This window comes from Drosophila nasuta, chromosome 3, assembly GCF_023558535.2.
Source record: "Drosophila nasuta strain 15112-1781.00 chromosome 3, ASM2355853v1, whole genome shotgun sequence".
In the NCBI taxonomy this organism is placed as follows: Eukaryota; Metazoa; Arthropoda; class Insecta; order Diptera; family Drosophilidae; genus Drosophila; species Drosophila nasuta.
This window is the reverse complement of record NC_083457.1, coordinates 9,985,022-10,011,827: the sequence shown is the minus strand read 5'-3', so window position 1 is coordinate 10,011,827 and position 26,806 is coordinate 9,985,022. Positions and strand designations below refer to the sequence as shown.

The window sequence follows — 26,806 nt, the reverse complement described above, 5'->3', positions numbered from 1 at the left end:
TGTTGCTACTGCTGTTTGTCGTAATTAGCAGCAGTCGGCGAATGAAATTGCAATTGCAATTGCTGTTGCTATTTTGACCATTTAAGGCTGTGCGAAAGTTCAGTGGTCCCGCAATGCTAAACTTTCCAAATGCAAAAGCCCACACGTTGACACAATTAAGCCAAACACATGTCGTCGCACGGGCAGATAAGCCATTTATTAACATTTCACAAGACTCGAAATGATGCCATAATCTCCGCTTACGGTTGGACAGAGAGATCAAGCAACTGTGCGGCAAACTAAAGATGCAAAGATATATTGTAATGCAATGAAAGGGACACAATTGCCAGTCGAATAAAAGTGTCATACGTAGTACAGTGAAACTTGCCTAACTGCAACTCTAGTTCTCATTGAGTGAGTAATAATTGTATTTAGCATTCAATGCGATCACTTCAACTGTAGTTAGAGCAACTACACAGAGAGATAGAGAACGAGACACTTAAGACTTAATGTGACTTGAGCTACTGTTTGTGGGGAGACCACCGCCAAGGAGCGCCATAGCTTGACAACCCCAAAAGCTAAAGCCATGCCAGGCCCAACAATTGAACTGCAATAAAACAATTTACCCAATATAGCGCAGCCCAAGAGCAATCGCAGTGCCAGTTATCCAGCCATCCCAAGCGCTACAAGCTGGCCAAGCTGGCTATCCAGGCTATCCACGGCAACTCTCTGAACATTTATCATTGAAATGTGGCGTGCTGTTGTTGCTGCTGCTCTGGCTGCTGTTGTTGCTGTTGCTGCTGCTGCTTTACGCAGCGACTGCGGGGTTGGCGGCTTCGTCGGTAGCTTTGCGGCACCAAAACGAGACCCGATCACAGCGTCTCTTGACTTGGCGGTCGCTTTGCATATGCCTCCTAGACTCCCAGTCTCAGTTGCAGTTGCAGTTGCTGTTGCTGTTGCTCTGCAGTAATATTGTTCTGGTCCTGTCTCGCAGTCTCAATCTCTTCTGGCCTGTTTGCTGGGCGGGCGGGCGATAAACTAGGCGCACCATTCGATGCCGGGGCAATCGCGTAAGTCAGTGTCAGCGTTGCCCATAGAAAATCAATTCATTGCTCTGAACAGATTTCTCTCCATAGCTCCCCTTAGCTCTGCCTTCCGATATCTCTTTGTAGCTTCTTCGCGCATCTTCATAACGATTGTTAGCCGCTCTAATTTGCATATGTTTTGGTGCTTGCGACAAAGGCTCTCATAATTGCTTGATTTAGCGGGCCATTCATGAGCTGACGTCGACATGGGGACAACGTGGCGGATGAATGGCGGCGGCGCCAGACGCATCCATTTGACTCTGCTTTGTTTGCTAGTGTAAATTGCAGACCAGTTTAGACTGCAGCAAATGTGTTGCACTTCTCTTTCTAGCCTTCTGTCTTCTGTCTCCTTCTAAATGTTACGCGGGTGTCTCAGGTCTGTCGTGTAAATTGCCAAGCAATTCATAAATGTCAACGCGTTTTGCTTGCAACATGCAAATGGAGTGGAAACTGCGACTGCGACTGCCTGGGCTGCAAGATTTATGTGCCCTCTTGCTGGGCCTTTGGCAATTAGAACTGACTATTCTTAGCAAACACAAGACAGCTAACTGCATTTCAAACTTGCTTATATTAAGACAGTTGTATAAATAAATAACTTATAAATGTTATTATTATTATGTTTAAGGAATTTAAAATTAACACCTAACTTAAGGTTAGAGAAAATTAATCCTTATTTAATAAATCGTTATTTCTAGCACTTATTAAACTTAAGTTCCTACTACAAAGGATGAGAAGGCAAGACTTTATTAATTAAAAAAATATTTTAATGGAAACAATAATAAAAGGAGAACTTCAATTTGTCTAATTTAACAACTGATTTTACGTTTTCTTTGAGCGTAACATATTTTTTTTTAAATACCCTAAATTAATAACTTCGATTCTCTCCAAGTTACTTTTAAATTCTCTTCCCTTTTTACTGCTTTGACATTTAAATTTAATAAAGATACTCGTTGAAAATATGGCTTCGTTGACATGATCTCATTACCATTGCAAAAGTTTTGTGAAACTCATCAATATATTACCCTAATCCCTGTTTTGAGTTTTACTAGTCAAGACCACATCTCATCATTTGGCTTTTTGGTTATTTAGTCAATTATAACAACGTTTCATTGATACTTCGATGCTGTCCTCGGTGCTATCAAAATATTTGCATAAGCAAACCTGAATTACAGTTGCTGCACGAAGCGTTTATTCTACACACATAGCAGAGAAAAAACTGGAAGTACGAGAGCGCAGAGAGGTTCAGGGAGGACGAGACATCAGCAGTAGCGGCAACATGCCGCGTCATGTGTTGGTCAAAATCGAGGCAGAGGCCGAGACTGAGACAGAGCCGCAGTCAGAACCAGAGCCAGAGTCAGAGTCAGGGCCCTAAGCTGAGAGCTGAACGACGACAGCAGGCACGCGCCCCGATCTCAGGTACACAATGCACAGCTCGGATACTCGAACAGCAGCGACAGAGAAGCAACAAAAATGAGCAACAAAAAAGGGAGTAGAGGCAACTCAAAAACGAAAAAAAAGACTGAAAAAAGGACACAGCAGAGGAAACAAATGCAACTGTTGAGCCAAGCCGAGCTGAGTTGAGTTGAGTTGAGGGTGAATAACCCAAAGGGAAGCAGAATCTCATTCTAGCCGGGCTTAGTTTATAATTTGGCAGGAAGAAAAAAAACTTCAGAGATGCTATCTAATATCTATCTGTTGGTGCTGTCGATCAAATTACAGTTCCGGCATGGTCAAGATTGGCATTTAGTTCCGCTGCGAGTTTGGGGATAGTCCACGAAAGTATGATGATAATGTTGAGGCTGATGATGCTGCTCCCCAGCAACAGCAGAAGCAGCAGCAGCAGCAGCAATGAATGATTTAGCTGAGCTCTTGACTCTTTTGGGCTGCCTGCTTACCTTTAGCTGAAGTGCAACATATGGCGTTCTTTTTGCTGCGGCTTCAGCACAACTGACGCAGGATACGCAGGATCTTGCTGTTGTTGCTGTTGTTGTTATTGCTGATCTACCTACGCTGAGGCGAGGCGATGTGAGGCAACTTCCTTCTTCCTTCAAGAAACTGCATGCGCATGCGCTCATTGCACTCACTTGGTAACAATAATGAGGACGAGTGCGAGTGCCTTTACACAGTTTCTACTTTGGGTAGCTCCAACTGCAGGAGATCAATCAAAAATTGGTTTCCACAAGGGGCGCTACTTCAACCCTCGTCCTTGTCCAGCTAGAGCGACTTTAGCTCGCGCATCTACGAGTTTGAATATATCTCTTGACTTGCATTCACATTCGATTGTTGCCTATACATTTTTTGGTTTTCCTTTTCTGCTGTTGTTGCTGCTGCTTTTTTTCCTTTGGTTTTTGTTTTGTATATCGTATATGTATTTGGCTGTGTGGTTGCTGCACCTGCTCCTCTGCGCCAGGAGCAGCAGGACGCGCGTCTTTTGACCGCAATCGTTGCAGGTCGTTGCATATACAAAAGCAAAGGCCTCTTACAACAGCAACATCAACAACAAAAACAACAGGTTACTTTGACTTAGGGCCAAAATCGTCGTCGTCTTTTAAGCTTTACTGTTAAGCTTGGCGCGCTTACATGACTGGCGGCTCTGTTCAGGATCTGGATCCTGCTTGTGTGCTCGTGCCACGAAACCGCACGCCGTTTGCACAAATCCCAGAGCCCCTTTTTCCATTCCCTTGCCCTTGCCCTTTTCTCTTAGCTTTGCTCGTTATCCTGCGTAAACCACTTTCGTTTATTTTAATTTAGCTTGCGGTCGTCCTCGTTGCCGTTGTCGTTGTCGCTTCGCCGAGACTGGGGAGCGAGTTTGCCGTTGAATCCACATTCAGATACAGCTACAGCTATGGCTAGAAGGTGCCTGCTGCAATCTGACAAGCCACTAGCCTCTGCCTGGCCTGCTGCATTTAATAACTGTTTTTGTTTTTTGTTGCCGTTCAATTCGAACTCGTATATTGGCCCCCGAGAGCTCACGACTCTTGACTCCCGAATCCCGAGACTTTTGTGGTTGCAACTGTGCAGTGCGTTCCACGTGCCACTTTTTTTTTGCTTTTTGCTGGCTTGCTTGCTGTTTGCCGCTCGAATTTGCAGCTTGCCACATAACGCGGCATCGCCACCGGTTGCTTTTGCTGTCGCTTATCGCATAAAATGACGCGTCTTGAGCTTAATTAATTTTTATTTATGTTAACGAGCGTTCGCCTTATTCGCTAAATCAGAGCCGATGCTGAACGTGAAGCGCTCATTTCAGTTGATCGTAGGCTTGGCGCAGCATTTGATTGCAGAGTGCAGCAAATGGATTGATTTCCACCAGCTGTAAAATGATGAACCATTAAAATGCATACTTTCGACGATTTCATAATATAATTATCACCTACCTGTTCTCTGGCGAATTTGCTGCCAAGCTGCGCGGCAGCTTCAAAGTCGGTGCGTGCAGCGTCCAAGTTTTCCAATTTTCTATGCAACACGCCACGTTGACAGTAGGCGTGGCATTTGGTGCGCAGTTGTTGCTCGGTTGCGAGTGTCAGAGCACGATTTAGATCCTCAAGAGCATCTGTCATGAGCAATTTTAATTAAGAGTACATTAAAAATATATTTTTATGATAAATAATCGTATTTGCTGCATAACTACATTCAAATGTAACGGAAAGCACACGCTTACACTGTACACTGCTTAGCTGCAGTGCAAGCAGTGCTGACTTCACTGGCGCCATCTACTGTTCAAAGACAACATATATGTATAGGTTGTTGCTTTGGATAAACTGATGGTGAGTTCCAGCAAACTTGATTTCAACCATATTTCAGAGCAGATATTTGGTGATAATAACTAACAACTATTTCTCGAATATTTACCGTTATCACGTTTGGCCAAGCGCAATGTTTGCGCTCGATTATTAAAAACGGAGGCTCGTTCAGAGAGCCGCAATGCCTCTGCGAATTTCAGTACTGCCTCATCCAATTCTCCCTGCTCCGTTAAACGCACAGCGAGCAGTTCAAGTTCTCTAGATGCTTGCAGATTTTCCGATTCCGGCTCGACATCGATTAGTTCCATTTCGGCCTGGATAGCACCATTGTGGGGCACAATGCCACTGAGCTCCAAGGGATTGAAGACGGACTCCAACACCTGCTGATCGTGTGCACTCAGTTTAAGATTGGCCTGCGGCATATTAACTCGTTGTTCCGTATGGATTGCGATTCTATGGCAAACTGAGGCCAGTTTGTTGATCAAAACACGGCGCATTGCTATGTAAAACAGGCCGTTTAACCGGTTCATCAGTTAGGAATCGAAATAATCGAAAGATAACATAACAAACTACTCGAATGCACTGCAAGAAAATGGTTGTTATATAAAAAAACGTTTTGTTTTTATTTTTCTTTCTTTTTTTATGTATGTATATGTAAATACCAAGGACAATATCATTTGTTTTCTCTTGTTTTGAAATAATTTAATTAATAATATAATAATAAATCAGCGCTTCTTGAATCATTTCATATCATATATCATATCATTTGTTTGTGTTTTTTTTTAGTTTTTTTTTTCCTTTTTAATTTTCATTGCTATGCTAATGCGTTTACTTTTTACGTTTTTTTAGTTTTTAGTTTCTTTTTTGTTATTTTTGTTACTTTGCTTTTAAATTTTGATAAATACAATTACATATTATTAATTTTCAATAAATTGTTTTCTTTCTTAATGGTTTCCTTTTAAATGTTTAACTTTATGCTTTCTTCAATATTTCTTGACTTTACAATATACACAACTGAAATAAATACTCTTTAACACTATGCACTATGCGGTTTAGCTCGATCTTTTGCGTTTATGCCTGGTGTTTTCGTCTTTCTGTTCGCCAAATTCTTGATACTTCCTAATTAGGTGATTAACAAAAGGGCAATTGAGAGGTGTTAGATTAAATATGTGTGTGTGAGTGTGTATGTCTCGCAATGAACCAAGTTAACGTAATCTGTGTGTACTTTAGAGGCAGAAGCAATGATGCTAGAAAGCTTTTGACTTTACTCCAGAAATTGTCGCGTTATTTCGATTCCGATCGAACCGAAATCTTGCGACAAATTCTATGCAAAGCCAATACAATATATGTACTATATAACTTGTATAGTTTATAAATATGTTTCATCACTTTAAAGTTTACTATGTTTGTTTCTTAAGTAGTTCCATCAGGGTTGCATACGGTGCTTCGTTTTGTGTTCTTTTTCTTGATATACCTTGTAAGTACTACGAGTACGAGTATGTATGATAAAAATATAAAAGTGAGCATTGAGATTTCATCTTGTCTATATAATTTAGTATGAATGTATATATATATATATTACAAGTCGTACGTGTATACATATATATTGCAGATATATAACTGTTTGTTGTTATGTACTAGGTGGCACAGTTTTTTCTTGTTTTTGTTTGTTCTTCTTGTTAGTTGTAATTGTAGTTGTAGTTGTATTTGTAATTGTATTTTATGTACTGTAAATGGTCTGGTCTGGTTTTCAAAAAAAAAAAAATATGAATATAGTAGTTTGTCAGGGTGTCCTCGAGTTTGTATTGAGATAAATCATATGTAGACAAATGAGGGACAACTAAAAGACGAGACCTTAAATTATATAGAGAAACGTTTCATTCATATAGAGTACATTGAAAACATTTGAATATGGGTTTCTTTTGTTTTATTTCTATACACATTTATCTACAGCATTCGATCTCAATTATATGTAAATATGTATATATTATAAACATGTACGTTTATACCATTTAAAAGTCTAGCTCAATCTTTTATACAACAAGTTTTTGCTGAGGCTGTAGCTCTGCTAATATCAACTAGTATACGCTATTGCTATTTACGTTACGATATTACGTGGTACGTGTTAAGTTATGGTATTTATAAGCTGGTTTTCCTTTTGGTTTGTTTGTTTGTTTTGGTTTGTATTTTTTGTTTTTGTTTTTGTTGTGTTTTGTTTGGTTGGTATGAATAAATGCCTTTTACCCTTTAGCATAGCATAATAGCTTTTGTTGCTCGTATTTTTAAATAGTAGCTTCATTATCGTTTTCATTATCAATATCATTAGCATTATCATTATCATTATCATTATCGTTTTCATTTACGTTTTCATCAACATCGTCGAATTGTTCTGAAATGTATCTGAAATTGAAATTGTTTCTTAGTTTGCTTCAAATTGCTTGTCATTGTCATTACTTTAGATATAAGTATATATGTGTGTGTGTGAGTGTGTTTGTGTGTGTAGATACATAGTTAGTATACGAGTATGCTCTATATGCGACATATATGTATGCATTAGTATATTTAATGTACTTGTGTATGTATCTGCATGTGTGTGTGTGTGTTAATCTTATGAATTTGGTATCGTGTTCATGTTGAAGTTAAGATTAAGTAAGCCTTTTTTATCAGAATTCTTTTTGCTGCAATTTACAATAAAGTTTTGTCGGTTAAACACTTTAAAGTTTAAACCATTTCTTTTTTTATATACGTTTTTTTTTTAGTTTTATGTTTTCTCGACCAATGTAAAGTTAATTTTGAATTTCGAAATGTTGTAATTTTGTATTTATACACGAACAATTAATTCATATGATAGATTACTAACAATAACGTAACAGCATGTGCTTGTCCCTTATTGTTGTAGTTTAATTTAATTTAATTTAATTTGTTTTGCTTTAGCGTTTTAGTAATTTAGCTAAAAATGTACATAACTAATATACAGCAAAGCGTAATTACATAATAGTCAACAAAAGTACAATTACAATATAATTTAACATTCTTTAAAAATTCATCGGCTCTCATCTGTGCTCACTTATCGAGTGGCGCATTACATTCAATACAATACAATACAATACAATATATTACGTACTCGTACATACATACATATGTTATATATAGAGAGAAGATTTTGTTTTGCGGGGGAGGGGGGAAATACAATAATAGATCTTATCAGATGTAATCAGTTTTTTGTTTTTGTTTTTAGTTGGTAGCTTATAATGAAAAAAAAAACAAGCCAGGCATAATTATATTTTGTTATTTCAATTACACAATTAGACACAAAGATAACATGCTCTTGACACAAAAGGAAAAAATTGCACATACGTATAGTAATTGAAATTCCTTTTTCTTTCTGGTATTTTCTTTGACTAAACACTTTATGCACACACGACAAACAAAATCAACAATTTGCCAAATGAATTTGGATAATTGGGTACATAATGTGTGTGTGTGTATTTACTGTTTTTTTTTTTTTTGAGCTGAGCGAAAAGACAAGATAGACAGAGAGAAAGACGGAGAGATAGAGGGAGATACAGCGAGGGAGTTAGTAACTATAAGAGAGCGAAAAATGTATTTTGTTTAGTTTCCATTTTCATATTAAAAAGTTATAATTTTTTTCATTTTGGTTTTCTAATATTTTACAATAAATGTATATTAAGTTCATGCACACTTTGTTGTTGAGTCGTGCGTTTTTTAGGTGTTTCCATTTTTCATTGTTCTTAATATTTTGTTGTTTTTGTTTTGCTCGTTATCGCGCCCTGTCGGCTTTTAACATCGTTTTAACTTTTCTTTTAATGCTTTTACTTAATGCCAATCAACCTCAAATTTTAAGCGTTCGTTTTCTCTACTGCATATTCTTGTAAATGTTGTATTTTAATTTGCTAGTTGTTTAATGGTAGAGTAGCGTAGCTTTTTTTTGTAGATTTGTAGATTTTGTTTTTATAATTCGTTTACCATTTGTTGTGGATTTTTTTTTGGTGAGAGGAATACAATTTTGCAGCTGTTGTTCTTGTTTCTTAAAACATTTAACAAACATTCAAAAAGAGTGCAGTGTGCAGTTTAAATTGTACTAATAACATTTTTCGATTAACTTCATTAAATTTTGCGCCATTTTCTTAGATTGTTTTTGCTGATAAGTTTTTTCTTTTCATAAATTGATACTGTATTCGTGTGTGCGTGTGTGTGTGTGTAAGAGAAAGTGTGTTCATGTGTGAGTGACTGACGACGTGTTGAGGACGCACTGCTTGCACTACGCCTGCTTTATCGACACACTTTGCCATAGTTTAATGCGCGGTATATTTATGGTATGTTTTTCATATCATTCTCTAGGTTTACATTTTTACATATGTTTTGCAATTGTATGCGTATGTTTTACGTTAGTATGCATGGGTGTTTGAGTGTATGTATGTATGTTAATTGTGTGAGTATTACGATTATTTTTACAAATTATTTGCTTAGGTGGGCTTCATATTTGTTTGTTGATGTTGTTGCTGTCGCTGCTAATTACATAAATAGTCAAGCATTTTGCGTGTCAGTGTCTGTTGCTGCTGTTGCTTCTCTTGCTGCAAGTGCGTTATATGTATGTCTGTGTAATGTGTGTCTGTGTGTGTGTGTGTGTGTGTATTACATAACAAAAGCAGTAATTTATTATTTGCTTGTTTCTTTTTTACAGTGTGTGGCTTTTTCTTTTGCATAATTTATGTTATTTCTTACGGTTTAAGGATTTTTATTTATAACTTGTTAAGCTCTGGTTTCGTTTCTTCTCTTCATCTTATTTAATTTAATGTATGCCATATTTTATTTGTTGTTGGTTTGGGGTTTGTGGGTTTATCTTAATTTTCTTTCTTTTCTTCGTGAAATTATATGTTTTTGCATTGATTTTTATACTTTATGTTTTTGGTTTTTGTGTTTTAAATCATTTTTAACGACTAACCATTTAGACTACTTTTCTTGTTAATAATCATATTATTAATACGTAATACAATAATATGTTTCACAGTTACAGTGTATTTAGAGTTTTACACATTAGCGTGTGTTACGAGAGTTTTAGAAGTCCTAAGTTCAGTTTTTTAAGGGTCTACTTTCGGGTTATACTAAGTATTTGCTGCCAAGAGAGATTTGGCGAGTTCTGTAGGATAGAGGTTTCATCGGATTTCACAGAATGGGGCGTGACAAGAAAGCTGCTCTGGGATTTTTATATTTTTTTTTTTATATAATTTAAAACGTATTTTTTGGCAGTGTAATTTTGGTGTTTTGATATTTTCGAAAAAAAAACCAAATAAATTAGTAGAAATTTTTGATATAGGAAATCGTTAATATAGAAATAAAAAACAATCAGTGTATTGAAATAATTGTATTTTTTGAATAATATAGTTCCAATGCGTTTAACATTTAATACATAATAATAAAAAATATTGTATTTTTTATATATTTTTTTTTGTAGAGCAGCTTTCGGACTACAACAAAAGTACACTGGCGTGAAGATAGTTTATGACAGATTTAAAGATCTCTCAAAGAGGAGCAGGGTGGGGAGCGGGAAAATTCATAACGAGAGCTCATACAACAACATTGAATTGCAAATTCGTTTACAGCATTTATCGAGTTTTCCAATTTTCTTTGGGGTTTTTTCCCATACTGTATTAAGCGATTTGTGTGTAGAAAGGCGTGAGTGAGAAACATTGAGACACAGCGAGGGAAACCAAGAGGGAGTTGTAAGAGCAAAGAGACAGTTGCAGGTAGAAGTTGTTTGTTTGTTTGTTTTGCAAATTTGTTAGCACAATTTAACTGTTTAATGCTGAAAGCCGTTTGAAAGAATGTTCCAAAATTGTTCCAATTTAAGCTGTTGTTGTTGTTGTTGTTATTTGGTGTTCTTTTGTTTTCAATTTGTTTACTGGTAAACGGAATTATTATGAGTTTTGTAGCTGTTGCTGTTGTAGCGCTGTTGTTGCTGCTGCTGCTGCTGCTGATGATGTTGATGATGGTGATAATGAGATGATGAGGATGATGATGATTGCTGCTGATGATGATCGCGATGATCGTGGTGATCGCGGTGATCGTGATGATCGCGGTGATCGTGATGATCGCGGTGGTGTTGGTGTGAGTGTTGTCCGTGTGGGTGTTGGTGGTGTTCGTGTTGATGCTCACGTTCGCGTTGCTCGCGTTGTTCGCGCAGTTGTTGCTGCCGCTCGCGTTGATGTTGCTCCCGTTGCTGTTGGTGTTGCTGTTGGCGTGTTGGTGTTTGTTGCTCGCGCGTGGGCGTTGCATGTTGCTGCTGCTGTTGTTGTTGTTGTTGCTGCTGCTGCTGCTGTTGATGCTGCTCACGTATTGGTGTCGTTTCCCGCGACGCTTTTGTTGGTGTGTTGGTGTTGGTCAAGTGTTGCCTTTGTTGTTGTTGTTGTTGTTGTTTTGTTGTAGCTCCTGTTGGTTGCCGCTGTTGTTGTTGGTGTTGTTGAGTAGTTGGTGTATTAGTAGGTGTGTTGGTATGATAGTGTTGTTGTTGTTGTTGCGATTGCGATTGCGATTGATGATGATGATGATTGTTGAGCGCAGTATTACTGCCATAATTGTTGTTGTTGTTGCTGCTGTTGCAATGTAGCTCATGAGGCAGTGGCGGTGGATTTTTAGCTTTTGTCAGCGGTATTGGTGTTGGCATTGGTTTTGGCGTCTCCGTTAAATCGATGCCCCATTCATAGAGGAACTCGAGTTTTTGTCGTTCCAATGGGTCACTAGCCGGCAGGGCAAGCAAATGTTAGGCTTCTAAAAATATTAACGCTGTTGGCTTCGGTTCCAAATTTGATTTTTTTGCTTCGACAACTAAGAAGGTTATTTCAGCCTTTTCACGATTTGCAAAGCATTCGGCTATCAATCGAGCAACCTCCTGAAAAAAAGTGAAACGAACATGCATTAGAAGGGTACTACTTTTTTAGATTTATTCCACTCTGTTAAACTTACCTGATGATGTAGACCTTCCACTTTAGTGCCGTCTACCTCCAGTATTAACTGCCCGACTTCTAAGCCGCCCGCTTCAAATGCCGCACCATTTTCCTAATTGTATTAGATTTGTATTAGAACCATTTAGTATCTTAAGATACCATAAAACGAATTACTTACATGGATATTGATTATCCTAGGAAGCGGGTGTTTTGTATTAGCACCACCTTCGATAGCAATACCTAAAATTGGTTTGGTTTTCTTAACTGTAATGTGTAAGTTGCCTCTATGATCAGGTACGACGTTTGGATTGTGTTCATGTGTTTGTTCAGTCGTTGAACCACCGTTCTGCTCAGCTGACAGACGCTGCATGGACTGAGGATCATGAAACGAGAGTCAAGCATAAATATCATCATTGAAGACTAAGTAAATTCAAATATGGTCCGCACATTTATGTTGAGTTCTTTTTTTTTCTTTGGGTTTAGTATCAATCACTAGCCTACGATCACTAAATATAATTTGTATAATGTTAATTATAATGAAGATCAAATGGTGTTTATCAAAAAGTTAAAGTAAGGTTTTGTTGTGGGTTTCAAAAATGGCAAGCAAAGCTAACTTTTGTATCGTAAAGGAGTTTTGTACAACGAATTTGAAGTAGAATTGTTATTGTTGTTGTTGTTGTGTTTACTGTAGTAGTTGTATTTGTATTCAGGTGTATGTGGGATCAAACAAAATGCAACTTTGATTCTAAGGAGGCCAATTCAATGAATTTTACAAATACATAATAAGTTTCAGTATATATTATATTTTAATGGTTTTTGGTTGGATTTTTCATTTGGGTTTTCGTGTTTGAATGGATCATGAAATGTTGTTTGTTCTTGACCAAATTGTACATGATTTTTTGGCTTTCAAGTGTGTGCTCTTGTATGTGTTAGTTTTTTGTTTGAAGAGTTAAAATTCTAAAATAACTATGCTTAAATAAAAGTTGGTAGAGAGAAATAGAAAGAGAGAGAGATAGAGAGATAGAGAGCGAATTTCAATGTCAAACCGCAAACATTCTTTGATTATTTTGTTGGCATTCTCTGCTGTCGTGGCTCGGTAAACACAATTAGTATTTTAGTATATCAATTGTTTTGATTTGAAGTTGTTTTTGGTATATTTCGTTTTTTGTATTTTTTCTGGTATTATTGTGTGCTTGCATGTCGCACTAAATGGTAGCACTCACCTGATGCCTTCGTACACCTTTATCGCCCAGCAAAGTGCCGCCTTCTTCCTTCATATCGAAACTTCTTGAGAGTTTTGTGGCCAACTCCTAATTTTTTTTTATTTCGTTTTTCAATATTTTGTTTTGCGTACGGTCACATTGTTTTCAAGCCAATTTTATGGTGAGTGCGCAAAGTTTGAAACAATTTTTTTGATTTTTGATTTTGTTCGATTTTTGTTTGTTTTTTTACAATAAGTTGAATGTAAAATGAAAATAGTAGAATATTTGCATAAGAATTTGATTGTAGTTTTATACTAAGAATTGTTGCTAGTTATAAATTGTAAATGGAATTGTTCTGGTAGTAGTTGTAGTATTTGCTTCTCGAAATATTTGATTATCGTGTAATAATAATAATTTCTGAGTTTGGCAACGACAAGACGATATTGCTTCCTTGTTTTTTTGAGAGTGTTGTTTGTTGTTGCTATTATTATGATACATTTGAAGTTGTTTCTTTACTTGCAAACATTCAGATAGATCGATTGAATTGAATAAAATATATATATTTTATTGTATGTATATGACAGTTGAGTTGCGTATAGACGTAGTTGAGAGAAGAGTGGAACGTACTGTAGAGTGAGGGGGGGAGGTAACAGAGGAAGAGAGTGTTTTGGTGGTAGAGAATGCACTTTGAACAGCAAATGTAAAAGCTTTTTTCGTGCTTCGAGTGATACAATTTGATTTGTGAATACCGATTTAATTTGAAATACACTTGGGCAGTCAAGACTGAAATCCGAAATTTGCATACAGAATTTATTTATGGAATTTCTGTAAATTTATTACAGTTTTTTTGAAAAGCAGATATAAGAAATTTTTGATTGGACAAACCCAAAGCACATTTGTATTTCGCAGAGAAATAATCGAACAGGACAAAAACGTTTTCACAATATTAGAGTTTATAACTATATTCAAATATGATGTTATATATATAATTTCTATATAGATTATTGCCTAAGTGTGTGTGTGTTTGTTGTGATCGTGTGTGTGTATCTCTGGGTGCAAGTTATGAGAATGCGAGTGCTGGTGTTCTGTATAGAGTCTGTGTGCATGTGAGTTCGTAGAGGCATTACAGCTATACGGGATGTGTATATATGTGTAGGATTTATAGATTGTAAATATTTTACATAAAAACGGCTTGCAAAATGGCAACTAAGACACTTAGAATTTCGCTAGTAATTTGACTAAATATGTATTTAGCTAGAGTTTCAATTAGAATCGATTGTTATTGTTGAAAAGCGCTAACTAAGTAAAACTTCAGTAACTTGGAACTTATTTTACATATCTAAAAATTGAACTACAGCTATGTGTGTGTGTGTGTGTGTTATTGGTGTGTGTATTATGTCTGTGTATGTGTGTGTGTGTGTGGAGGGAATCAGCAGCTAAGATTAAGATACAGGGAATAAGGAATCGATTAACGCAAATGTACTTACAAAAGATTTATGGGAGGGGGAAGAGAATCAACAGACTAATTATAATTACAGGGCAAATGATACCAAAATACCAGTTACATTTCAATATATAAAATCTGAGCTACAAATGAACACAAAAACGAAAATGAATAAATTATTTTTGCATGTGTGTCGATGCCATTTGGTGGGGGGGTGGTGACGGTGGCGGTGGTTTATTGGCGGTGGCGGTGGCGGTGGTTTGGTGGTTGTGGTGTTTAGAAATCAGAAATTAGAAATTAGGTTGACTCATGCGTAAATGTGCAAATGTATTTTTCAAGCTTTTTCTTTTTTTTTTTGTTTTTGTTTGGTTTGTTTTCTTTGCTATATTTTAGTTTTTAGTTTGAATTTTTTGACCATTTTCTTTAATTTGCTTTGACGTTGTTTTAAACGTGTTGCATTATTTATCATTTTTTTTTTTTGTTTTGTTGTAGTTTTTATTTAGTTTCATATACTTACATTGACAATTACTTTACAAGAGACTAAAAAAAACTCTAATTAACAAAAACAATCAAAACCATTTTAGTGTTTAGCTTCTGGGTGCGCCAAAGGAATAAATTAAATGACAAACATTGAAAATGTGTGTTTAATTACGTTTACGTATACGTTTACGTTTGATTCGGCTCTATATAGACTAGACATAAACAAATAAATTCAAGTCAAGAGTGTGTGTGGGCAAGCAATTGAAACTGAAATGAACGACAAGACGAGACCAAATCGATGTCGATGTCGATAACGATCAAGAACAAAATAAAAACACAATTCCTACGATTACAACATAAAAAAAGTGTGTGGAACAAATGGAAATGCAAATTTATTATTATTTTTTTTTTTGTTTTTATTAATTATTATTAAATTGCACTTGTAGTGTGCTGAGTCTTGCAAGGCACATACAAAACAGTTAGTTAGTTAGTTAGTTTAATTATTTAGAGAGAGAAATAGGCAGACAGAGCGTAGAGTGGTTAGAGAGTGTGTGACAGAGCATAATATAACATTATAGCAACAACACTATTTCAGGCTACATTTGATTGATGCGCAGAAAATGCAACGAGATGCAAATTCAAAACTCGTTCAAACATTGGCAAAGAAATGTTGTAACACAATTTTTGTTTTGTGGTTGCTGTAATTTTTTTTCCATTACTTTGTATTTCGTTTTTTGTTTGTTTGTTAATTGTTTTTTTTTTGGTTTATTTTTTATAGGTTTTTATTTTCGTTAAACGAAAAATACATTGGCACTTACAAGAGGTCGTCCCCAATACCATGATTTGACACGTTGTGTTAAACCACCCAAATGTGAACGTAGTCCATCTAAGTAGCCGCCCTGAAATGCACACAAATGAACAAACGAGAACAATTTCGGGGGGGGAGCACGGGTAAAGGTTGAGAGAAAGAGCACACAAACAATTCAAATCAAAAACCAAAAATCGAATCAAATATCATTTGGACAAACAATAAAACTATGATCACACAATTGATGTAAGAGTATGACAAGGTGGTAAACAGAAAGGTGCCAGAGAGAAAATAAAAACAATCGTTAAGAGAAACTAAAACATTGAACGGATTCTGGAGTTGTCGTATGTGATTTTTTGTGGGGAAATTGTTGAGCAAAAAAAGCTACGCTATTTTTCGCTCTTCTTTTAAATACTTTGTTTATTAATTAGGCTACAATTGAATACGCTTTTAGCTCTAGCTAATGAGGATTTAATCAATAAAGTTTACGGGTATTTTACGAGTGTATCTAATGTTCTATATATGTATATTTCTACTACCCTGCCGGGTCATGAGGTCACATGAGTTGCTAAATCTAATCAACTACTCGTATGACCAAACTGTATATATGTATGTATATATTTTTATGGGGGTCATTTTGGTAATTAATTTATATTAATTAGCTACTGGCATGTTGTTCTACGTATTATCAACAAATTACAGTAGATTATAATTAGTTCTACATTTCAATTTCAATTTGTGTATACATAAGGCAATCATCATCAATGTTGCTGGCTGGCAACAATGTTGCTAGACACAATGTTGCCAACACACAAGTTCTTATGCTAAATCGCCGTTGCATACTTTCAGGGGGCGTCGAAGTTGCTTTCGAAAAACTTCCGTTGCTTGGGGATTTCCTGCTTTAATTTTTTAAATCGAAATTTGACTGCAGCTAATAAAAAAAAACATGGTCTATTAGCTAATCAAGTGGGCGATGTTTTCGACCTTTTGTTTTTAGTTTATTTTTTTGGGGGGAAACTCATTAGCAGCAACACCATCTGGCATTGCATGGTAATCCGCATTTCCGCGACCATTTACAACTACAGCTAATGGTCGAGGAGTACGGGTATATAGAGAGCCGTAAATATCATCAACAACAATCACAGAGCGAGAGCGCGCGAGAGAGAGACAGAGAGAGAAATAGTAAAAATAGCGCTAAATATTTACAATGCACTGGGCGAAAGACTTTTTTCAGCAAGTGAAGCTAAATTGGCTGCTTCCTTATTGTATTTCTTGTTGTTATGAAGTAATTTTTGTATTTGGTAGTGTTTGCGTGTGTATAAATGTATGTGTAAATGTGTGGAGATGTGTTTATTTTTGTGTGTGAATACAAGAGAGTATGTTGTTTGTCTATAAAAGATAGTTTTGAAAAAAGTGCTTAAATTTTAACAAACGACGACGCATACGAAAAACGAATGCAAAGCGAACGTAAAGCGCTTACCTGTTCCTGTTTTCATTTCATATTTGTTCATCATTCGTTAGCCAGCCCATGGAAATGGCGAAGAAAACACGCAAGAGAGAAAAAGAGGGAGAGAGAGAAAAACATAAATAAAATTTAACAACAATTGCAACTGTAAATGAGTTTAACAATTAGACTTCAAGTAACCCAAAAACAAACCAACAGCAACAACAACAACGAACGAAAAATGTTCAGTAACGAAATAAAAGAGGAATAAACGCTAACGATGCTCATCTCTTTTCAATGCCAAACGTTGCCATCTTCTGGCCATCAACTGCGGCAGTAACTAAGCAGCAGAAAGAAACAAAAGAGTTGAAGCGATTTTCTGTTTACGTCATGCAAGAGCAAAACAAAAAACGCCGACAAACTGCGGCGACCAAACAACAGGCAAAGACAAAACGCATTGCATCCGCAGCAGCAGCCACAGCGACAGTAACTGCAACAGCAACAGCAGCAGCAGCCACAGCAGCCACAGCCTCACAGCTGCAATGCGTCAGCTGCAGATACAGTATCTCATAGATACGCAGAAGCCCGCTGGCCATTGCGTAAAACTTTACACACTCGCTTACAGCTCACTTACTTGTATATCTATCTAACTAACTTACTTACACATACATAACATACATAAGTGCATACCTAAAATGATATACTACACCAGAGATATAAAAAACACATTTACAGATACAGATATAGATACTCGTACTTATGTATTATTTTTCTATAATAATTTTTAGCCATAAATATTGACAATCTTTGGGCAATCTGCATCATTTATAATTGTTGTTGCCTTTGTTGTCGCTGTGTGTAATTTTTTATTACTGAGCCATAAAAAAGTAACTGAAACGCAGACCGTCAGAGCCGCTCAAAGAAAGCCACACACACGCAAAGAAAACTACAAGAGAGATGAATAACTCTAATGCGAGTTATTTAGTAGCAACTTTGCATACTCTTTCGCATGAGTATTATCATAATTATAGTTATTATTTCAATTATTTAAAGATTTAATCTTTGGCCTGCTGTTGAACTTTAAACATTTTGTAAAATAAACAAAATCAAATACTAAAGTAAAGCTAAGGAAAAATATGAGTTTAAGAAGTTGATAAAAATATAATTCTACATATATTTAAAATTGAATGAACTTAAAACATTTTGTAAAGCTAAGAAAAAAGATGTGTTTAAGAAGTGAATAAAAATGATTAAAATTATACAATATTCAAAAAATGTACTGCTTTTTTTTTAATAATTAAGTTAACTATAAAAGTAGTAAACACAAAATTAAGGAATTGATATCCATAATGTCTCTTTTTTAGCTCATCGAACATCTATTGGCAGTCACAAACTTAATGCTATATTTCTTATGCCCAATGTAGAGCAGCGTCCAGTCGGTGAAGTTGTTACCGCAGCTGCTGCTGTTGCGGCGTCTAGCTCTGCCAACATCACAGTTCGGTGCTGTTTTGGCTGCGTCTGCATTTTCAGTTATTCAGTTTTTAGTTGCGCGTCGTTGCTTGAAGCGTAAGGTTGGCTCAGACTCAAGCTTAGCGAGAGAGAGAGAGAGAAAGAGAGAGTGCTGGCTCACAAAGAAAACAAAAACCGAAAACTTAAACCAAACGCCAAAACAATAAACATCAGAGACTCTGCGGCACACTGGGAGACAGCTTCTGCGGCTGAGTTCACAATTTTTAGATACAAAACGTGCGTATAAATAGCGAATTACGTGTAAATACTAAACAAAAATAATATGAAACTTCAAATTGTTTAACCAAGTTGCTACAAGTTGTGTGGAGTTGACAAATTTCGCGTCGAGTTGCCGCTCATTTCGCGCTCTGTTTGCTGCAAATTGTTGCATAAACAACCGACAGAGCTTCACTGCCTAAAACCAAAACGAAAACCAAGACCAAAAATAAAAAAAGAGATACATATACAAGTGTGTATCGTATATGTTATTTTCTTGTACCCAAGTAGAAGAAGTTACCTGGCTGCGTTTACTTATGGCCAAGCGTCAATTGCCCCAGGCCGCTAGGTGATTTTTTTTGTGTTGTAGTGTTTTGTTTTTGTTATATCATCATTGTCTGTTTGCGTTTCTTAGTTGTTGTTGCAATGTTTTTGCCGCAAGACTTCTGCAATCTTGCCTCACATGTGTCACAACCCGAAAGAAGATGCAGATGGAGATGTGGAGCTGCAGTTGAAGGCAACTGTGGCAACGTTGTTTTTTTTGTTTTTTTTTGTGTCTTTTGCATTTGCATTCAATTAACTTCTATTTCTCACCTTCTGCCAGTTTTAGTCAGTTTTTGTTGTTGCTGCTTGCGCGCTAATTTCTTTTGTTTATGGCTGTGTTTTTAATTGCCCTGAGCCACAGACAAAAGCCTCAGTAGACTCAAAAGCCAACTTTGGATTGTTTTTTATTTTTGCGGACTGGTTTTGCAATTAAGTTGCTTTCAGTCTTCTTATTACCCTCCGCCGCTAAACGAAGTTCAGATTCTAGTTGTCGTTGCTAAACATTTCGACCTAGAAAAGTCATTAACTTATCCAAAGGGAAAGCATTTTAAATCGCTTCAAAAGAAAACAGCTGCCGGATGCGCATTAAAATTAATTTTCACTTAGTTCGTAAACAATTAAACAATTGCAATTAAATATACTTATCGGTCATTAAGTGGTAGCGTAAAAGATGAATTCGTTTTTCAAAGTTTTTAAATGAATTGAATGTTTTTAATTTTTCACTAATTGTCAAAAGCAATTCATTATGACAAATCAAGCGCAGCGGACTTTAAAGTTAATATCAATTTAATGATACGCAATCTCGAAAAATGTCATCAGACAAATTGCAAAAAGTTTCAACCTTGAAAAGAGGTTTTGAAATCGACTTTAAATTGGCAAGAGTATTGAAATGAAATCCATATACGAATATAAAAATATAATAGCTGAATACGAATATTTTTCAATGCGTATCTAATAGCTGTTGGCAAAGTCTCGTCGAGCGTCTAACGGCGCAGATAGTCGAGTACTCGCTGCGTGTATCTATGAGATACAAATGCGACTTTTCAACCGCTACGCATTGAGGTCAATGGCATTGGTGTATCCGTGAGGCTGTCTGCGCTTTGGATTTGGTTACAAATCCCAACCAACTACACACACACAGGCACAGATACACACTCAAACACACATACGAAGAATGCGACGAACCGCTGCGAAGTTTGCAAAGTCATAAATTTGATTGATTTTAAATTGTTTGCCCTAAGCGGCTTACGGAGGGGAGCAAAAAAAAAAGAACTGCTGACTGACAAAACTGCGTGGCTGAAAAATGGATTTTAGAAATATGAATGAAAAGATGAAAAATAGTAATAATAATAATAATAGCAGGCACGTCAGAGGGAGAGCTTCGCAAGAGTGAAATACAGTTAAATGGGTTGGCAATTGGCGTTAGTTTTCATTATTGTTACTGCTGGAAAATTCTCTTTCTTTTTTTTTTTTTGTTTGTGAAAGTTTTTCGCCGCCTTTCAACGCGTCGTCGCATCGACTTTTCCTTCAAAAAGAACCAGCAACTTTTCTTCTTCACAAGTCGTTTTTCATATATTTTTTTGTTAACTTTTTCAACAGCGTTGCAACGCAACAACTGAGTAACTCTTTAATCTTTTGTAAACAAAAGGTGCTCAGTTAATTTGCTGTCCAATTCACACCATTGTCAGCTAGAAGATCATGAGCTCATGAGATATTGAGACACCGTCCGATGCGATTACTAATAATATTCCCCCTGCAGGTGGGGGGCAAAGTTGCGCATTGACCTACAAAATAAAAGCGAAGCGAAAGAGCTGCTGTCAGCTGACCGATCATTGAACTGTTTGTCAAATCGCCCCACACACACACAATACACTCAACACAATATCGCGTTGTGCAATATGATTAAATGGGAGATTGAGTAAAGTGGGTCACAGACCTCGATTTGAATAGATGGCTCAAAGAAAACTGTTGTTCAGTTGACATTGTATTCGCTTTGATGTCGAGATTGAAAGCACAATACACTGCGCGATTAATATTTTAAATATTGATAGAACAGAGTTTGCAGGAGAGTTGAGGGAGTAGCAATCAATCAAATGGGGAATATTGACAGCAATTGCTAAACACATTACGTGCACACGTTTTAGGCCAATTAAATGTGACACTAAATGATGTGGGCCAAAAGCATATACACACACACGCATAACCATAAAGCTGAATGCTGGACAGCGATAATGTCACTTATTAAAACTGACAGCAGCAGCCAGACAACAGCAGCAAAACAACGACAGATGCTTAAGGTTCGTAAGCAAAGAACGGTGAGAACTTTAATGATGTCTGGCTGGCTGGCTGGCTGGCTGGCGACGTAACAGTAAATAAAGTTGCCAGAATTGACACTACTACACACACACACACACACACACTCTACTGAATACAATTGGGCTTCATTAGGCTGGGCACCGACAAAGAGTTGCGTCCTCTCTTCGTCTTTTGCTGGCTTAATAGGCAGGTTGTTTATGTTTTACAGCCATTGACTTTTTAGACCGGACTTTGGTTGTACGCATCAAAATGATTTATTTAGCGTCTATTTACATTATAAACAGCATTTTTCGAGTTGCTTATTTGCCGCTTTCGTGGTCGCAACAGCAGCAGCAGCAACAGCAACAACAACAACTATTTACTTTCCATTTATGCTGCTGAAGCGAACAGCTCTGAGCTCTGAGCTCTGCTCTGCTCTTGACAAAGTTTTGTACCTTATTTAGTACGTTTCTCTAATGACCCACTTTGAGTTTTGGTCTTTTGCCTCTGCATCTGTGCCGACGTCGTTGCCTCTGCCTCTGCTTCTGCTTTGGTTGCCTGTAATTTCAACAAAAAGTGAGTGTCGCATTGGCCAGACATCCACAACAACAAAAACAACAACGAGAACAACAGCAACGGCAAAGGCAACAAAAAGTTGCTTGTCTGTTTTAGTTGAAATCAAACTGGTTGCTTGCTCAGCCGGTCGCCGTTGTTGGTCACCGCTCAAAGAAGTCGAACTTGCTGCCGAAGTCCAAGTCGCTGTCGAAGTCCCCCTCAAATCGAATTGTGTCAGCTGTGTAAACAGGGCTAAGCGAGTACAACTCGAAGCCAAAGAGATATGCCATCTGCAGTCGACTCGACTCGACTCGACTCGACTTGAAGTGCAGCTCCCAAATGAAGCTAGACAAAGATATTTGAGCTAACACATTGAACTTGCTGTCGATGCGTTTGCCTTGTGTTGATTGTTGGCCGAACGCCTTTTGCGGAAATTATAGCAATTTTCATGTCTTCTGGCCGCACATGCAACAAGCCGCAGTCGCAGTCGGAGTTGCCACAAATTTACTTTCACTTTTTAGCGAGCGAGCTCTACTCTCTGCCGAAGCATAATGACTTTGTTATGCGCCTTGTTGCGGTGCATATTGAATAACATGCTCTCTATATTCGATCTGATATCCAATTGAGGAGTTCAATGTATCAATGCAGCCCTGGCAAACTAGTCCGAGCTGCCAAAGCGTTTGTCAGCATTTGTAGCAAGTCAACAACACTCCACAAACTGTTTGCAACTTGGTTAAACAACAACAAATCAGTCGGATCATTAAAACAACTTAACAAATCAACACAGGGGCGGACAGACAGAGAGAGACCAGACCGGGCAAGAGTTTCGTGCCAGCCATGGAAACCTATTTGACCGAGATCAAACAATTGCGCATACCACGCCCGAAATTCGAGCCGAACAGCTGCCATCAGCAGCACCAACATGCAACAGCAGCAGTAGCAGCAGCGACAACCGCGAGTATGACACCGCCCTCCCCCCATCACCAACATCATCACCACCAGCATCATCATCACGCCCATCATCAGTGGCGACACTTTGTGCGGCCCTTTACGCCGCCACGTGATTATCACTTGCCGGTTGTTGGAGCAGCCGTCGCCTGGTCGCCAACGGAGGACAACGCCACGCACGACAAAATGTGAACAGCAACAACGCGTGAGGTGGGAGGGGGTGTGTTAAAGGGGCGTGTGTGCGTATGTAAGTGTGTGTGTGTTGGTTGTGCGGGTCTGCGGTCTGTTTGAGCTCAATTGGTTTGCATTGTGTTGCATTGGCGTCAGCAGCGATTACGACTTTATATCGTATTGATTACACTTATTGGCTAAAAACACTCACACTCTCACACACACACACTGTCTTACACATTTACATGCTATAAAATATACATACATATATTAAATATATAAAGAGTTGAAAGCTCTCTCAATATTGCATAATTTAGTGCTTAAGTTTAGTGTTTACTGTGGTAGAGTTTAATTGTATTATGCAATAAAGAATCGAAAGTGTTTTGAATGAACAAATTTCTGAAAATTGACTTGGGTATGTAAAATACGTAAGTATATATTGTATATATGGTAGCATAGTAAAGTAAAGTAAGGATAATATCAGTGTGCTGACAATGATATGAACTTCATGGCATGATGATCGAAAGGACAAACTTGGGAAGGCAACCTGTATACCATTCTCCTCCATTAACAACTCAGCAGAGTTTACTCTATAAAGTTAATCCAATTTGGCAATTTGCTTTTGCTTACTCACCGCATCTTGGTCATATTCCGGTAATAGGGTTTCGCTGCCCCGGCGAGTTCTATGCTCATCACAGCCGTATTCCTAAGCCGGGTGAGAAAAGCAAGAAATCATTTTTGAGGCGATTTTTTTTTTGTTTTGGTTTTCATATTTTCTTTTCATTTTTTTTTTAATTTTTGTGTGTTTACGATTTACTTAAAGCCAATTTCATTTTGCACAACAAAATTCGTTGCTCAATTAGTCTACAATTGTTTAGCAGCCAATTAGACAACAGTCAATAAAAATGAAACACAAAACCGTAATAAAAACGATAAAACAACATTAGACAATTGGACAATTAGACGTTTAATGACACATACACGAACATTTAAAGAATTTCTTTCACCAAAAACCAAATAGAAATCAAAAACAAAGTGGAAATAGAAATTTAAAAGAGTTGAAAGAAACGAGAAACAGAGACAGAGACAATTCACAATAAATGACACGAGACATTAGACAATAATATAGCAAATAACAATAGCAGAGCAGAGGCTTTGAACGCCTTTCGATTTTTCAATTACGAGACTCGAATGTCAATTTTTTTTTATTAAATTCAATACAAAAATAAGTACAAAAATAGCAAAGAAAGTGGAGAGAAGAGTAGGCAAAATAATTGATAATACATAGTATAAAAAGAGTTAGGAGATTGTTGAGAATAAAATATTATCGTAAAAATATGGATTATTAAAATAAATGATAACACGATTTCAATTTCATTGCGTTTCAATTCGATTTTTGAGAATTTCGCTAAACCAATGGGAAAGTTTTTGAAAAGTGAAAACTCGTCGATAGATCGTAGATAGATTATTGGTCAGAAGAGAGAGAGAGACAGTCTCTTCACAGCGGAAAGAAGAGTGAGTGAGAGAGAGGGAGAGAGGTAGATAGATTGTAGAACAGAGATTTAAGTGGTGCCAAATCGACGCTCAAGCTCACGCTTCACGAAGCACGAAAGTTGCAAGTGGCAGTGAGCAGCGAGCGAGTTGCAAGTTGCAAGTTGCGAGTTCCTGACCTGTTGCTGATTGTCTTTGGCTTGCTTGAATTTGAATTGATTTGGTCCCAACGGCTGATAATGATGACGCATAGTGTTTCCAACGACGCCACCGGGGCCACCCAGATGACGCAATGAGGTATGTTGGAGTTGTGGTGGTGGTGGTGGATAATGTTGTTGTTGTTGTGGTGTGGATTGTTGTTGTTGGTTGCTTGCTGCATGTGATGTTGCTGGCTGATGATAATGCTGTGATGCTGGCTGTGAACGATGCAGTATTGGTCCCGCCGACATGGGACGATATGGCAACTGTAGAGCGGGTCTGTCAACGGAATTGGTAACGGAATAACAATAACGATAACGATAACAAATACAGTTACACAACATGTCAAAGGATCAGTTCTTTTTTATGTGTGTGTGTATATGTTGTGGTTGTGGTTGGTGATGGGTCATTTTTTGAGTTGAACTGAATTGAGATTGAGGTGCTCTCAGTGTTTTGTTTTTTTGGTACCGTTTGTGAATATCCGTTACGGTCATGCCCAGCCCAGAGTCCGACGAGGGACTGCGTCCGGTGGCGGCGCTTACTTCCATATCGTCAGCTGTAACCTGTTGGAGGAATGGAATGGAACGAACGATTTTGTTTTGCATACGATTGAGAGACACACACAGAGCGATAGAGACAGCGAGTGAGTGACAGTGATAGTGATAGTGATAGAGAGATATAGTAATTGACAGTTTTGGAATATGAAATATGATGGCCAGAGCGAGAGAGAGAGAGGCATCTACTGAGCAGAGAGAAAGAGAGAGAAATGCTGGTATCGTTGATCGAGTTGGGAGTATTGTGATATTCAGTGCAATTGTTCATTTCATTTCGTTTCGATTAAGTGCTTAGTTATGTTGTAAGCATAGTTGTTTAGGGGTGAGTTATCGGTATCGGTATCGGTGACTGTTATTTCGATTATTGTAATGTTTCAAGTGCATTTCATAAATATTTATAGTACTTATATATCTGATTTGTTTATACATTTTCGCAATTTGATAATTTACATTTCGATTTTGTTACACATCTAATCCTAATCCGATGAAGCGCTTTTGTTATCGCAGCGCTTATCGATAAATCGAGTTTGGTGATGCTTCCTGTGAAGCAACTGTACCCGCTACTTAAAAAATATTTGCATTATATATACGTAATATTGCCTAGAATAGAGAAGAATGAATGCAACTACGAAAAACTGCATTGATTTCATTTTTGTTTGCTGATTTTTTTTGTTTGTAAATAAAGAAAGAAAATTGACATTCGTGTTTTGTTGTTTGTCTCCAAAACATTTCGATTTGGCTTTGTCAAATTAAATCAAAGACCGAATTGAATCAAAGAAAAGCGAGTCTGAAAAAGCATCTCAAATTGAAAAACATGCGGCAAACAATAGATAGTAAAAAGCATTCACTACTCTTAAGTAAAAATAGAATATATGTGTGTAAAAAAAATTGAGTAAAAACGTTTTTCTTACTCGCACAACAATTAAACTACAAGTTTTGCTTTATCTGACAAGTGTATTTTGTATTTGCAGTATTAAGTATATTAGTAAGTAAGTGGCTCTAAGAAGTTTTGTTAGAATTAAACTAAAAATTACATCAACAGCGACAACATTGAACGTCAACAACAATATCTAGACAAAAATTCGGAGTATTTAAAACACGTTTAGAGGGCGGAACAGAGACAGAGACGTAGACATATTGATACGATAAATAGTAAGTTATATATATTTAGAAACTAGGCGAGAACTTGAGTTATATATATATAGTAGTTCATAGTCTTTGAAGTTGTTTAACATGCGCAGCTAGTTAGGTATATATTGTGTCTGTGTCGTAGAATAAATCTTCTAAAAAGCTTACCGGCAAATCACGTGTGGGGTCTCCTTTACGCTGTAATCGAAACAGAGAACAAATTAATCATATTAATTCATGAATACAAATACTTAAGAATAACGATTTAGT

General features: G+C 37.1%; 3 protein-coding genes across 6 annotated transcripts in view; 1 reads left to right on the top strand and 2 right to left on the bottom strand.

Moving 5' to 3' along the window:
* Window positions 1–1,932: 1,932 nt before the first annotated feature.
* On the bottom strand, window positions 1,933–8,191 carry LOC132789180 (tetratricopeptide repeat protein 36 homolog). Its single transcript, XM_060796983.1, has 3 exons — window positions 4,914–8,191; window positions 4,439–4,614; window positions 1,933–4,374 (listed from the first exon to the last, which is right to left on the bottom strand). Exons 1-3 carry the CDS (start codon window positions 5,332–5,334, stop codon window positions 4,303–4,305), a joined length of 669 nt encoding a protein of 222 aa, XP_060652966.1. The 5' UTR covers window positions 5,335–8,191; the 3' UTR covers window positions 1,933–4,302.
* Window positions 8,192–8,292: 101 nt separating this feature from the next.
* The window catches only part of LOC132789179 (whirlin), a 40,917-nt gene continuing 22,403 nt past the window's right edge, over window positions 8,293–26,806 (bottom strand). The window contains exons 9-17 of one of the 4 annotated variants that reach the window (XM_060796982.1): window positions 26,705–26,734; window positions 25,323–25,417; window positions 24,836–25,133; window positions 23,800–23,871; window positions 15,714–15,794; window positions 12,993–13,079; window positions 11,948–12,142; window positions 11,789–11,881; window positions 8,293–11,714 (exon numbers count right to left, since the gene is read on the bottom strand). In XM_060796982.1, coding sequence (XP_060652965.1) covers window positions 11,586–11,714; window positions 11,789–11,881; window positions 11,948–12,142; window positions 12,993–13,079; window positions 15,714–15,794; window positions 23,800–23,871; window positions 24,836–25,133; window positions 25,323–25,417; window positions 26,705–26,734 — 1,080 coding nt within the window. In that variant the 3' untranslated portion in view covers window positions 8,293–11,585. The remainder of the gene's footprint in view (window positions 11,715–11,788; window positions 11,882–11,947; window positions 12,143–12,992; window positions 13,080–15,713; window positions 15,795–23,799; window positions 23,872–24,835; window positions 25,134–25,322; window positions 25,418–26,704; window positions 26,735–26,806) is intronic. The other 3 variants (XM_060796979.1, XM_060796980.1, XM_060796981.1) reach the window with 3 other exon arrangements.
* LOC132792312 (uncharacterized histidine-rich protein DDB_G0274557) lies at window positions 18,697–23,550 on the top strand. Its single transcript, XM_060801614.1, has 2 exons — window positions 18,697–18,893; window positions 22,834–23,550. The coding sequence occupies exon 2, from the start codon at window positions 22,884–22,886 to the stop codon at window positions 23,184–23,186; it is 303 nt and encodes a 100-aa protein (XP_060657597.1). The 5' UTR covers window positions 18,697–18,893; window positions 22,834–22,883; the 3' UTR covers window positions 23,187–23,550.